The sequence below is a fragment of the Motacilla alba genome, chromosome 13, assembly GCF_015832195.1.
Source record: "Motacilla alba alba isolate MOTALB_02 chromosome 13, Motacilla_alba_V1.0_pri, whole genome shotgun sequence".
Taxonomy (NCBI): domain Eukaryota; kingdom Metazoa; phylum Chordata; class Aves; order Passeriformes; family Motacillidae; genus Motacilla; species Motacilla alba.
The window spans coordinates 14,913,495-14,927,137 of record NC_052028.1 but is presented as its reverse complement, the minus strand read 5'-3'; the positions used below and the strand labels follow the sequence as shown (position 1 = coordinate 14,927,137).

Here is a 13,643-nt window from a genome sequence, read left to right as displayed (position 1 = left end):
ATAAGTGGGTAACAGCATCCCTGTTTCACTCAGAGGAGATAGTTTTCCTTACAGATTGGATGGAAGAAGAGTGCAAGAGAAAGCTTTGGCACTTCAGCATCCCAACTACCAGCAATGCACCTGACAGCAAGGTTTGAGGGAGGCAGGAGGAGGAAGTGGGAGAGAAGGGGGTATGATCTTACCCAGATCCCCAGTGGAGAGAAATCCACTGACACACAGAAGACTTCAGACCACTTCCAGGAGCTTCAAGCACAGGACAGACTCTCATACTTGCTTATCTGCACACATTTTAAATGATAAACCACATTCTCTTTAAATCTGGCTCTTTTAATCAGCACTAATTGTTTCAGCAAGCGAGGAACTGCTGGCATTACCAAAACTTTGCAAATTCTCACAAAGAACAAATACCCACAAATATCTTCTTATGTCAGAGAACAAGCAAAAAAACCACAAACTGAAACCAGGTCATCAGATTTGCCCCCTTTTCACCCTTACTTTTGTGCTCCTCTATGTATCATCAAATTGCTCACAAGCAAGACATCGGATAAACACAGCACCCATTTTTCAGACATGAAGTTCCTATATCCATGAAATGAAAAACAGATTTAAACTGTGCAAAATGAAACTCGGCTAATTCTAATTTATATATGTATGTTCTATTCATTACAGCTCAAGCTGTAACCAGAATGAAGCAGAACTAGAGAACAACATGTACAGTGTAAAGAGTGAATACTGTATTAAAACCTCAACAGCTAGAAAGTGGGAGTTTGGGCTGAATTAAATAAAATTAACTGGCTTGTTGCTTGTTTTGGTTTGGTTGTTGATGTTGTTTGGGTTTAAGTCCATGGCATTTTTTAAAAGCAACAAACATTTAAGGGGAGGCTTACAAATCTCATTTTCTGCAGAAGTTTTTATTTACTCACAGAAAAGAAGGGATAATCCCTCTTTGCTAGTCCAAATAAAAAGATGCCTCTTACACAAAACCATAACCTCCTGAAAATGAGGTGGCATTCAGCATGTAAGTCCCCCTACACAAGGACACCATTTTTCCAAAAGAAACAAAATTTTTATTTATACAAAATTAAGTCTGAATTTTCACCTAAACCTTTGACTGCTTTTTCTGAATTCCTACTAAAATTGAAATCAGAATTTTTGAACACTAGCAGGGCAATAAATTTATCTGGTGTTTATTTATTTCTTGACATCCACACTCAAAGCCATGACCTGAGGAAGGTTCATGCTTCAGGCACCAGATACTACAAGCTTTTGCTTCCAAACCTTTCTGTGATGAATCCAGCCTCCTAAACGTTGTGAACATACTGTAATCAAGAGGAACCTGACTTGTTTTACTGCTGTTATTTAGAAATCTGCGGGCAGTCACCACATTAGCCAGAACAGTAGGAAGTCTGAACAGGTGCTTGGGGAAAACCAAACAACAGAGTAACATCAGGGCAAGGGGTGGAACTATTAAAAGGGTGATAACCACTCTGCTCCTCACCCTTCTTGTGAGGCAACAGCAGGTTTCTATCTTTCCATCAACAATGGGAGGGAAAAGTCATGAACACACTCCTCCAAAACAAGTGGAACATGGAAGCTTCAAGCGGGGCTGAGGGTGAGAGCCTCCCTGCACACTCAGCACTGCAGGCACTACAGGAGCTGAAAAAGAAACTGGCAGTTTCCAGTGTGCTGAGATACTGCCGTGCAGGAAATTCACTGCTCACTTTTTCCTAAAGAACACCACACCAAAAGGCATTCCATCCTCTGGCTTGGATGCAACACTCGAATTGCTCCACCCAACTCAACACTTCTGGTGTCTCACATGCAAAAGTCAATGCCTGAAAATATAAAAGGAGTCCCCAGTGCATTATTTCTGATGAGTGTCTGAAGGTTAAACAAATTACTCTGTTATTTTATTGTATAATTATTTTACTGTAAAGCTGTTTTTTCCTGAAGAGCCCAGCAGTGGGATGTGCTATCTCCAGCAGCATTCACAGCTGTCCCAGTGACTGCATGTGACCAATGGAACAAGTTCCCTACCAAGAACTCACTCAAAGCTTTTCTTGCCAACCCTTCCTACCCCAGTGGCCTACTCCATGAGGAGGAGGATGAAAAACACAGGTGAAGCCTCCAGGACTAGAGATGTGCTGCCCTTTCCCTGTGATTCAGCCACCAACAGTGCTCCCAAAACCCTCCCCTCCCTGGTGCAACTCATGCGGTGTCCCTTCCACCTGCAGCCTTGCTCTTCACCCAGAACCCCAGCAGCACCTCAGCTCCACAGAGACAGCAGGGATGCTGCTGGAAAAGCCATTCTTTCACCCGTGGGTTGTGCAGCTCCATCACTGCCAAGCCTACAACCAGTGCAGGCAACGAGTTGGGACAACTTAGCACAACCCTTCTGCTCAGGCTGTGCTGGAGACAGCAGTGAAGGCACCCAGCCAGGACCAGCCTGTCCTTGAGAGGGAAAGAAGTGATACACAAGGTGACTTTTCTCCCAACTTCTTAGCCATTTTCCAAAGAACTGTGTGAGATAAATCTTAATGATAACCACGAAGAGAGTCAGCGTGTCAATTTTAACAAGTGCTTTACCATCCTTCAGTAGAGGCAAGACACACTGCTGAAATTCCTCTGGGTTTCATCAATGCTTTTGGACACACAAGAGATGGATGCACACCCAGGCCATCTTTATCTCTGTCACACATTTAATCACTGCTGCAGAGTTACTGTGAGCAGCCACACGGGAACCAGATTTCTAACGCAGCAAGAACAGAGCACTTCAGCTGGCACCTGCTCCAACACACGGCAGCATCTTCCCCTCTCCTTGGCACTGGGGTCAGGAGCACCCACTCAGGTCAGCCAAAGCAATGCCTGTGCTCCTAGCCAGGACTGAACCAGGGGGGCTCCAAACTTTCCACCTCACAGCTTTCCTCAGCATGGCACCACATCTCTGCAGCCGTGACAAACTCCCCCGTGTCACCATTCTTCACCAGATGGCTCTGTGCAGCCAGAACAAAACATAGGTCATCATTTTCTAGTATTAAAAGTGGCATTCACCTGAACTGTTGAGTTTTTTTAACTCCTAGGACAACCCCCCTGCCTGATTTCTTCTTTCTGATGTTTCTATTCCCTTTGCCTTTCTAAATGCCAGAGCAAATAATTGAAAAGCAATCAAAATTACTATACATAAGCTGTCAGTCACAGGCAAGAAAAGCAGAAGTATATTCCAAGCAACTGCACTGAAAATTGACCATCATCCATAACACCAATTTCTGAGTTACAAATATATTTTCAATAACATCTCAATTATAATCTTAGAGAATACTGCTTTTTTCTTGGGGCTCAAGTAGCTTGTTGACCATATTTAGAGTTCACCTCTTCAGTGAGCTACAGATTTGTTCAGTTAACTTGGGGAAATTAAAAAAAAAAGCCCACTAATAATTGCTGTACATCCCACAGTTTAACTCCACTTGTGGGAACAAGGGTGTAGTAAGGTGTAACAAGAAGCTGCTACATTGCAAGAGGCAATGAACAAATCCATGACTTCATGCAGAATATGCTGCTCTGAAGTCAAAGGTTACTGCTATAGCATCAAACTGAGCCACTATCATTGATTTTAATTTTACCAAGGCTTGAGAAGAAGTTGTATCAGTAAAAATTGAACCACTACCCTCGACAACCTAAGATTCATTAGGAAAAAAAGGTTCAAGTTGTGAGAGATACACTCTTCCAAAAGAAATCACCAGCACGTGTAGTCATTTAGCAGGGTCTGAGAGGCAGCAGCATCCAGCCCAAAAAATCACCTGCAAAAGCCAATTCCATTGCTATTATTGCCAGACTTACAACTGCAAACAGTGTATTAACCACGACATTGCTTGAACAACTTCTCACCTGCCCAAGTTTTAAAAGTAAGTTTTAAGTTTGGAAAGCAGAAATTACACAGAGGTTTCTGTCATTACATCCAGTAAAACATCACTTTCAAAACTGTCCAATCTGCAGTTAAAGAGGTATTTTCTCTGGTTTTGCTATGTGCAAACAGGCAGGTTCAGCTTCAGAACATGAACCGCAAAGGCATCAGTCATTCAAATTTCACATGGCACACCAGGTATCTTCTAGAGAAACCAAGTCATTTCCTGTAGAACCACATACACAAACAGATATTTCACACCTAATCAGCAATCAGAAAACAAATACAATAAAACAAGGAGAGGAAGGGCAATCTCAGCCAAATGCTATGATAAAACACTTTCAGGATCCAACCTGCTGAGCAGGAGAGCTCTGGATCCTACAGACTGTTCAAAACCCTCAGAATGAGCTGCTCTCACCCCCTCACACACTGCAGGTCCTGCTGTGACAGCTCCTAACACCCCCTCACTCACACCTTCACCATGACCAAGAGGCAATGCAGTGTCACCACACAGGGAAAGCATGAAGTCATTAAGGACCTAAAAAATTTATGGTCAAGCAATAACACAGGCAAGGACAGGGCCCTCATGGTGGAAATTCCCATTCTTCTGGACACTCACCAAGGCTGAAGTCCTTTATAGGTAAGTTTAGAGCTATTTGAAGCAGGAATGCCCTTCAGTACAAGGCCTGGTGGGTGCCATCAGGCTGCACAGCAAGGCAAAATCCAGCTATGAGCTCTTTTCTGTGAAATAATACCATCTTCCAAACAGTGTAAATCCTAGTGGCAAAGGGGGATGCGTGCCAGATCAGAGGCATGGGGACAGTAGCACACAAAGACCCCGCTCTCTCCAGATGCACAGAGCAGGAGATGATGCTTGCAGGAATCACTTACAGCCAAACAGAATTCATCTCCTCACCAGGAAGATGTCAATTGACCAAGGAAATTATGCTCCCTGCTAAAACAAACCACTGCCATATCTACTGTATCTCAGGGATAAAACATTATCAGTAGTTAGTTACACCTCGGATCAACAGTTTGTAGTAGGAGATTCTTTTAGAAATGTTTACAGGAGTAGTGAGGATCACGTGGCTTTAGTTCCTTCATTTTATTTTTAGCAGAGAGAGAAATGGCACCAGACACATCAGTTAATAGACCAAGCATTGGAATTACTTTCACACAGGCAACACCAACACTTTAAAATGAAAGTACCCTCCCACAGCTGCAGATTAGAACACAACTCAAGGTCATAATGGATTAACTCCAGAGAGGACTCTGCTGGCCTTCAGTACTTCTAACACACTGCAAACAGTGTGATTCTGGTAAAGCAAAAACCTTCCAGCAGCCTTACACACATGCCTCACTCATTCCTCACACCCAGCCTCTGGAAGCAGCCATTCTTAGGGATAAAACATCTGGCTCTAAATTTCCCTGTACCTCACTGTCATTACCCGAACATCACAGTCCTGCATCGTGGGAATGGAAAATAAGGAAATAATAATGAAAGCAACACTGAGCCTCATGCAAGCCTCTGCACATCCTGAGGTCTGAAACCATCAGGGTCTCATGGAGAAAACAGCTTGAGAATGCAAAATGTATACACAGCAGGAGTGCCCCAGATGTACCCAATCCAAGAACTCTGCTTCCTCAAATGCTCAACTCTGCAAATCGAATGATTCAAACATACTTCGTATGTTTATGTATAAACATACTTTAACTAAAAACCAACGAGCCAACAAACTAAAGCATTAAGGCATCAAAAGTTACATGAGAAGAGCAAATTTTCCACATGACAGTTCTGCAAGAAACAACTCCACCTTGCTCCTATTCCTCAGCATCTAAATTCAAGCAATATCTAAATTCAAGCAATATCTAAATTCAAGCAATATCTAAGGCACTCAGACCTTCAGTGGCTGTACCCACCCTCCCCAGCACTGGAGTCTGGACTCACATAATGCTGCCCCAGAGCCTCTCCAACGTGGAAATGCCAGGAGAGCACTGCAGACAAACTCACATCAGGATGGTAAAGAACAGAGATATCCAAGAACAACCACTCATTTAAATTTAAATGGCCATAGCCCAACATGTATACAAGGCAGCAAGCCAGCAGCTGCCAGCAGTCACTGTATCACACCTCAGGAGAACAAGACCCAAGAACTGATGCTACCATTTCCTTCTCCACAACACAATCTGTCAGGAGCCACTGGAAACTTCAGACACCCTTAAGGGAAGATTAAGGTGGCACTTAAAATAGTTTTAGTTTGGAATATGCACATCTCTCTTTACAACTGAATGGTACCTGAGCAACCTCCCCTGTCTGGGGAAATGGGTGCCAGGGCTATTAACAAATCCCCATGCAAAACAATACCTGCCACCACCCCTCCTGCCCAGAGGCACTACTTAAATGCTGGACTTTGCATCTCAAGACTAAACCAAATTCTGGCCCTTCTGCTCCAAGCACTCTTGACATTCAGAAATTGGCCTTTTCAAACCAAGCATCTATTCTTACAAGGGGCAGACACAGACATCAGAAATACACACACACACACTTCCCTCTTGGCAAAACAGGAAGTTTGAGCAGCAGTGGCACACTCAGAGCCATGAGCTTCAAAAATAAAAGCTCTGAGACAGTCACACTGTAAGGTGGAAGAGCCCATCAACAAGCAGCATAAAGCTGATATCTGATAAGAGAAGCCCAGCTATGACAAACAGCTGTGCAGAACTCCCAGGGATTTGTGATGCTTTTTTTGGGGTGGGTTTTTGTTTTAAGTTTTATCAAGTTCTCAAAAAAAAATTGATTTCAATTACCAAACACAAATGAGACTGGCATTAAATACCTAAATGAATACATGACCTGAAGGGCAAACCTGGTTATTTCTAGCTACTATGTCATGTTCAACCATTAAAAGATTTGAATTGCCTCAGATGTAACTTGGCACTTGGCCCTGTCTTTCCCCATTCCACAAGCAGTGGGGCTAAATGAAAGACCACTCAGACAACACGCATTTACTAACTAAAGAAAGAATGCAAGACTTAGGGAAAGCAGGTCCCCAGGCTGCCTAAAAAATGCTTTTCTTCTTTGCATTTTTTTTTTTTTAGGAATGCAGCTGTCCGGACAGCTTCACCAGAACAACCCAGCAAAGCTAACTACAGCACACAGGTAAGGCAGTTTCACTGAAAAGTCAACCCTCGTTGCACACTCAAATAACAGGCTCCTTCACTAGGACGGTTTTGTCACTCTACCAGCTGCAGTTCTGTGGAGCACGTTGTAAAGGCAACTGTTGTGAAAGTACCTCTGCGAGCTTCTGTTTACAAAGTGAGACCCTCCCACAACTGCATCACCGAGCACATGTCTGCGAGAGATCCTCGCTTTCCTCTGCAAAACAAAGCTGAAGAGATGCATAAACCTCAGACCCACAGCAGCCTCTCACCACCAGAGACCGAGGGATTCTTCCCAAGAAACGCTGAAGAGTATAAACTGCTCCACAAACAAACTGAGCTGCTGTCAGCATCTTCCTGAAATCGCCCCTTGCACGGGCACTCTGTGACAAGGGCTCCCCACCTCCCAGAGCACGCAGCAGCAACACTGAGTGTTCCCAAAGGAACACAATCCTGCCTCCCAAGCACTGCACGCACCAGCACGATCTGTCCGGCATCAGCGGCTCTACTGAAATTAGAGAGCAAGATGGTTTCGGTATTAGTCCTATCAAAGGAGCTAATCTTCAAACCCTGCATCAATACTTTAAGTCCAGAGTATCCTCCAGCAGGGTACCTTGAGACTGAAAAACATATTGAAGAAATATACAAGGAAAACCCAAAATAACCGAAAACTGCAGGAAATATACATACACGGCTGCAAATAAAAGGTTACACTGAGAAACATCTCTTATACTTGGATTCAAAAGCAAATTACATAAAGAAATTACTAAAGGCATCTATCTCCTTTCAGAACTCTGACTACAGTTCCATCAGTTCTGCTTCTTATTAATTATATTATAATCAAAGCAATTTGTGAGTGTAGAGAGAAATTAAAACAAACAAGCAAAAAAGTCCGCCTGAATAAGAGGCAAGGTTTGCTGCCCGTGAGGTCTGTCAGGCCATGACACGGCCTCTCCCCGGCCACCGCCAAGGTCTCCGTGCTCGGGAACCTCAGGCCTGGCCAGACAAAGAGCCTCTGACAGCGTTCAGCCGGAGCGGCAGGAGATGGGAACGCTCCCTCCTGCCCTCCTCATCTGCACTGCGCTCAAAAAAACCCCTTCCAACGGGGAAAAAACTCCACCGAACTCCGCAGCGAGTCGCTGGGCAGAAGGATGATGCCTCTTATTCCTGACGGGAGAAAAAGCGGCGGGGGGAGCGCGGGCGGCCGCGCCGGGACACAGGTGCGCGGAGAGCGCGGTGACAGCCCGCGCTGGCCCCGGCAGGCTCCCCTCGCTCGGTAAGATGGCTCCCATCCTCCGGGGCGCCGGGGCGAGGGAGGCAGCGCGGCCGGCCCGGCCCGGCCCTGCCGCACCGCAAAATGGCAGCGGCCACGGCCCCCCCGCCCGCGCCCCGACGGTGCTTACGAGTTGCAGGGCGGCCGAGGACTCCGGCTGCTCCCCGGGGCCGCCGTCCGGCACGGACTCGGCCGGCTGCAGGCGGCTGTCGGGGCCCCGCTGCGGAGCTGAGCGGCCGCGGCTCCGCGGGCCGGGCTCTGTCGCCGCCTCCTCGTCGTCGTCGTCGTCCTCCTCCTCTTCCTCGTAGTCGTAGTCGTCGTCGTCGTCGTAGTCGTCGTCGTCCTCCTCCTCCTCCTCCGGAGTCTCGGCGCCCTCCTCCTCCTCCTCCAGCGCCTCCTCTCCTCCGTCCCGCAGGAGCAGGGGGAAGGCCCGGGCCCCGCGGGGCACCTCGGCCGCAGGGTCCTGCGCCGCGGGCAGGCGGGGGCCCGGCGAGCCAGGGTCGGGCAGGGCCTCAGCGCCGTCGGCGGCACCGCCGAGGTACTCGGCGTTGATCATGGAAGCCAAGTCCTGCAGCCGGCGCAGCGGGATGTAGCAGTCCTGGCCGTAGCCGGGCTTGGCGGCCGCCAGCTGCATGGCGGGCGGCTCGGGGCCGCGGGCCTCGCCGAAGGGGCCGCCCTTGGGCTCGGCGGCCGACAGCGAGGTGCCGAAGGGGACGAGGCAGCTGCGGCGGCTCACTTCGCAGGCCTGCTCCATGCCGGGCGGCGGGCATCCACCTGCGGGCACAGCACAATGGGGTCAGCCCAGCCTGCACCGCAAAATGGCAGCCGCACCCGGGGGCCGCGTTGGGCTCCGCCGGCCCCGCTCCGCCACCGCCGGATTACAGGCCCCAGGCCGCGGCCCGGCCACCCCGGCTCGGCTCGGCACGGCCGGCGCCGGGGTCGCTCGCCCTGCTGAGCGCTGCCGCAGGGCCGCGGCTCACCTGCGGGTGCCGCGGGCGGCTCGGCGCCTGCCCCCGGAGCGGGCGGATGGGGAGACGCGCCGACCCGGCCCGGCCAGGCCCCGCCGCCGCTCCGCCGCCTCCCTCCTCCTCCCTCCCCCGCATGCGCGCGCCCGACGCCGCCGCCGCCATCCCGCGGGGGCGCGCGCCCGCCCCGCGCGCCCCCGCTCCCGGGGTTCGGCGGCCGCGGCCAATCAGCGCGCGCGCGCCCGCGCGGGCCTGGCCCCCCCCCTTCCACCCCCCCCCCCCGCACGAGCACCCCCCCCTCGACTGCCCCCCCCAAACACCTCGGGAGGGGGAGGTGGGGAGGGGGCGCTCAGTGCTGCCCCCCCCCGGCGCGCCCCGGCCCGGCCCGGCCTGCCCCGCTCCCCGCATCCCCCCACCCGCACCGCGGCCTCGGGGCCGCCGCCCGCACCTCCATCGCAGGCGGCGGCAGGGGGCACCGGGCGGCATGGGACGGGGCGGCCCCGCAGTGTCTCCCCCGCCGATCCCCCCCCCCCCCACCCCCACGCCGGGCAGGCCGCGGGCCTGCGAACGGCGGCGGAGCGGGCGCCAACAAAATGGAGTCGGCCAGGCCCTGCGCCCCGGCGGGGCACCCGGGCGGCGCCGGCCCCCGTGCACCGCTCGGCACCGCTCCCGGCCCCGGTGCCCGCGGGCGGTCAGCGGAGCGGGTGGCGCGGGTCGCCGCCCGCCCCCGCTGGGCTCGGGTTACCCCCTGCCATTGTCCGCCGCGCCCCGCGGGCCGGCCCGGCGCCCCCGCCGCGCTCCCCCCGCCGCCCTCCCGCGCACCGGCGGGCCGGGCCGTCGCCCTCCGCGGGGCTGCCGTGCAGAGCCGTGCGAGCCTTGCCGAGCCTCGCCGAGCCTCGCCCGCCGGGGAGCGGCGCCGGGTGCCCGCGGCCTGGCTGTCCTCGCCGGGCTCCGCCGCTCCCGGACAGCCGCGCTCCCACCCGCCCTCCCGCCGCCGAGCGGCGCGCACCGGCCCCGCGCCCGCCCGTTCCGCCGGGACGGGCTGCCACCGCCGCCCCCCGCAAGCGACCCGCGGCGGGCGGCGGCTCCGTCGCTACCTCCGATGCGGGCCGGGGTCTCCGCCGCCAGCCGCACGGGTCCGGGCGCCGCGCCGCGCCGCCGCCGCACCGGCACGGCTGGGCAGGCACGGGGCGGGGGGCAGCCGGGGCAGCGCGGGGATGTGGCACCGGGGCGGTGCTGCCCGGGCCGCGCGGGGGGCAGGGCCGGGCTGCCGCCCCCCGGGGTGCCGCCGCGGGGCTCGACGCGGCGCTGCCCGGGCGGACCCGCTCCCCCCGCCCGCCGCTGCCCTTTGTTTCCCCCCCCCCCCCGCTACGTCCCGGCCGTGCGGGAGCCCCCGGCCGTGCTGGCGCCGCGCTCCCCCCGCCGGGCTGGGCCCCGCAGCAGCCGCTCTGCACACCCAGGCAGGGAGCGCCCGCTGCCCGGGCCTCGCTGCCCCGCAGGCGCAGCTTTTCCCCGCTGAAACGCTGTTCTGGAGCGGCTGCGGGCTGGCATCTCAGCGGGGCACTGAGGACTCGCCTCCTCGCTGCCAGCACACCTTGGCAGCCCCACTGAGGGCACCTGGCTTCCTGGTGCCCCTGCGGTCTTGCCCATGCGCTCCGTCTGCCCTGTCTGTGGCTGGTGATGTAGAAACCATTTCTCCCAGCATCTGCTCCTGAGGAGGCGCACCGAGGTCCCCGACCCATTGTCACCCCACTGGTGTGCTGCAACCACGGAGAGACTGCCATGTTCAGCTCATGCCACTCCAGCACACCCACGGAGGGTGGGGTGACTTGGCAGGAAGCTCCTGACATGTTTGTACCTTCGAGGTCCCAGCCCAGGGCTCAGCTGGTGCCACCTGACCTATTTTAGGCCCTTTCCCTCCATGCTCACGTGCCACGGTGACATGTGGGAGCTGTGGCCACGCTGTGCCCCGGTGCTGAATGAACTTGGCACTGAGTTCCAGTACTCACACAGGTCTCCCCACCTTCAGAGAGCTGGGGCATCACCCAGCGTGCCTGGATCCCTTGGTTTACACCTGAATGGGGGAAATTCATTGTCCATCTCTCAGGGATCAACTGGTAGCCGCAGCCTGGCACACCTGGGAGAGGGCCCAACAGCCAAGTTTCCTCCTTTCCCATTGGAGCAACCCGCCACGCACGTTTCTGCCACGTTCCCAAAATAAAGCTAGTGGTTTATTTATACCCCCCCAGGGGCAGGCAGGGCGTGTACAGAGCAGGAACGCCTGGTGTCTTCCCAAAGCTTGGTGTCTGAGGCCCAGTGAGCGACCTGAGGAGATGTTTAGGGCTCTTCCAAGCAGGGGAACTGTATCCTGGGCACTGACTGTCACCAGCTGCCCTCCTTCTGCACAAGTGCCCTCTTAGGCTGAGCGGGGAGAGCCAGGGCCACCATCAGGACATGTCCCAGTCTGGTTGCCCCCTGTGAGCCCTTGGTCCACGGGCACAGGGCACGGCACATCCCGCCGGGACACTGGTGTGCAGGGGCTGTACTGTTGGGGCAGCGATGCCCGGGCAGCTCTGCGCACCCCGAGGCATGTCCCCATCCCGCCGTCCCAGTGGGGCCCCGCGGTGATCCACCTGCAGCCGTGCGGGTACTGGCGCAGGGAGGAGCAGGGCAGCCGTGGCGGGACGCCCTCAGACGCACTTGCCATCTGCCGTGTCACCTCTGCCCGTGCCACGGCCAGCGCCTGCAGGAAGGGCCCTGCTCCGGCCCTTCTCTTCCGGCAGAGGAACAGGGAAATGGCATCCCGGCCGCTGCCTCCCGCTCCCGCCCGGATGTGCGGCGCGGCGGGCAGCGTGGCCGGCGCTGCCGCCTCCGGGCTTTGTCTGCGGGCTGCAGCGAGGGGCGCGGGCGGCTGCGGCCGCCCCACCGCGGGGTTCGCCCTCAGCCCCCCGCCCCGCCATCGTGCTCACCCCCAGCCCAGCCCCGCTCCCGGTGCACGCCGGGGCTCTGCGGCCGGTCAGGCCGGGAGCCACGGAACCGCCCGGCACTGCGGGCTCCCTCTGCAGGCCCCGGTGCCCGCGCACAGATCGCACGGTGCCCCCACGGGAACGGCCCGGTGCCCCCCGCGCCCGGCGGGAATGCGCATCTCCGGCTCCCGCCATGGCCGCGCTCCACCGCCGCGGGGATGCCGGAGGGACCGCGGCCCCGCACCGGGGGCTCCCGCGCGCTCCCCCCGGGAGAGATGAGGGCGTCACGGCCAGCCGGCGGAGGGAGGATGCGTGGAGGGAGCTGTGGCCCATGCGGGTCCCGCGGGAGCCGTGGGCAGGATGGGCTGGTTGCGAGTCGCCTCCGGCCGCGGATGTTCGCCGGGGCGGGGGCCAGTGGGAGCACGGACCCCGGGGACAGCACCGGGATCCTGCACAAAGGGCCGGGGGCGGTGGCTGGAAGCCGTGGCCGTGGGGCTGGATCGCGGCCGGGAGCGTGGGCGAAAGGGTTAAGGAGTCGCGGCGGGCAGGGGGTGGGCTGGCCCGGCCAAGGGAGAGGAAGGAAGCAGAGGAGGAGAGGAGCGGAGAGCATCCTGCCCGGAGGGTTTGCTGGGGGCCCCCTTTCCCCCAGGAAGCGGCTTGCGTGGCTTGAAGCCGCAGGGATGGAGCGGCGGGAGCTGGGGCGATGGGTGGGGCTCAGCCCGGCTCCGTGCCCGCAGGCGCGGCTGCACCGGCCCGGTGTCCCTGGCGCCGGGGCTGCTCCTCCTGCCGGGGTGACCTCTGCTTCCCTGGTCCCTCACCTCGCAGTGCCCCCGCCCAGGTGCTTCCATGGCCCCCCGAAACCTTGCGGGGGACAGCCCACGGACACACAAGGGCGCTGGGTGCGGGCAGGACCGCTGCCACGAGCTGCAGGGGACAGGAGCCATCACCGTGAGCAGATCCGCCCGGCGCGGAAGAGCTGTCGCTGCACTGTCACCTGGAGGCTGGTCTCTCCAGCAGCCATATGCAGCATGGGGATAATCCCGAGGGGCCGAGGCCCAGGGTGCCCGTCTGGGTGCTGCAGCTGCTCTCGGGGACCACCCTGCTTCCCCAGCCCTCAGGCTGCCCCCCATCCTCAGCTTAGGGGGTGCGCAGGGATCTCAGCCCTGAGCGAGGAGGCTGAGCTCACGCTGGGCTTTGATCCATCCATCCAAGGTAGAGCCAGGCTCCCCAGGCGCGAGTGCCCATGGGCTGCCCTGCTCCTGTCCCCTGGAAGGATACAAAGGGGATGCACATCGGGACACAGGGTAGCTCTGCAGCCCAGTCCCCTGCCCTGCCCCACTCCCAGCCCCATCCATCGGTGCGGGTGATGGAGAGCAGAGCCA

At 56.3% G+C, this 13,643-nt stretch overlaps 2 protein-coding genes across 8 annotated transcripts in view; one reads left to right on the top strand and one right to left on the bottom strand.

The window, feature by feature from the left end:
* The window catches only part of NSD1 (nuclear receptor binding SET domain protein 1), a 61,548-nt gene extending 51,053 nt beyond the window's left edge, over positions 1 to 10,495 (bottom strand). For 4 of the 7 annotated variants that reach the window (XM_038149818.1, XM_038149823.1, XM_038149824.1 and 1 more), the window contains exons 1-2: positions 9,311 to 9,440; positions 8,461 to 9,104 (exon numbers count right to left, since the gene is read on the bottom strand). In XM_038149818.1, the coding sequence (XP_038005746.1) occupies positions 8,461 to 9,084 (624 nt within the window). In that variant the 5' untranslated portion in view covers positions 9,085 to 9,104; positions 9,311 to 9,440. Of the gene's footprint in view, positions 1 to 8,460; positions 9,105 to 9,310; positions 9,441 to 9,743; positions 9,807 to 10,117; positions 10,263 to 10,392 lie in introns of those variants that run through there. The other 3 variants (XM_038149821.1, XM_038149819.1, XM_038149822.1) reach the window with 3 other exon arrangements.
* LOC119706682 (basic proline-rich protein-like) lies at positions 9,149 to 12,540 on the top strand. The gene is made up of 2 exons (XM_038150607.1): positions 9,149 to 10,478; positions 11,798 to 12,540. The coding sequence occupies exons 1-2, from the start codon at positions 9,149 to 9,151 to the stop codon at positions 12,538 to 12,540; spliced, it is 2,073 nt and encodes a 690-aa protein (XP_038006535.1).
* The last annotated feature ends 1,103 nt before the right edge of the window (positions 12,541 to 13,643 follow it).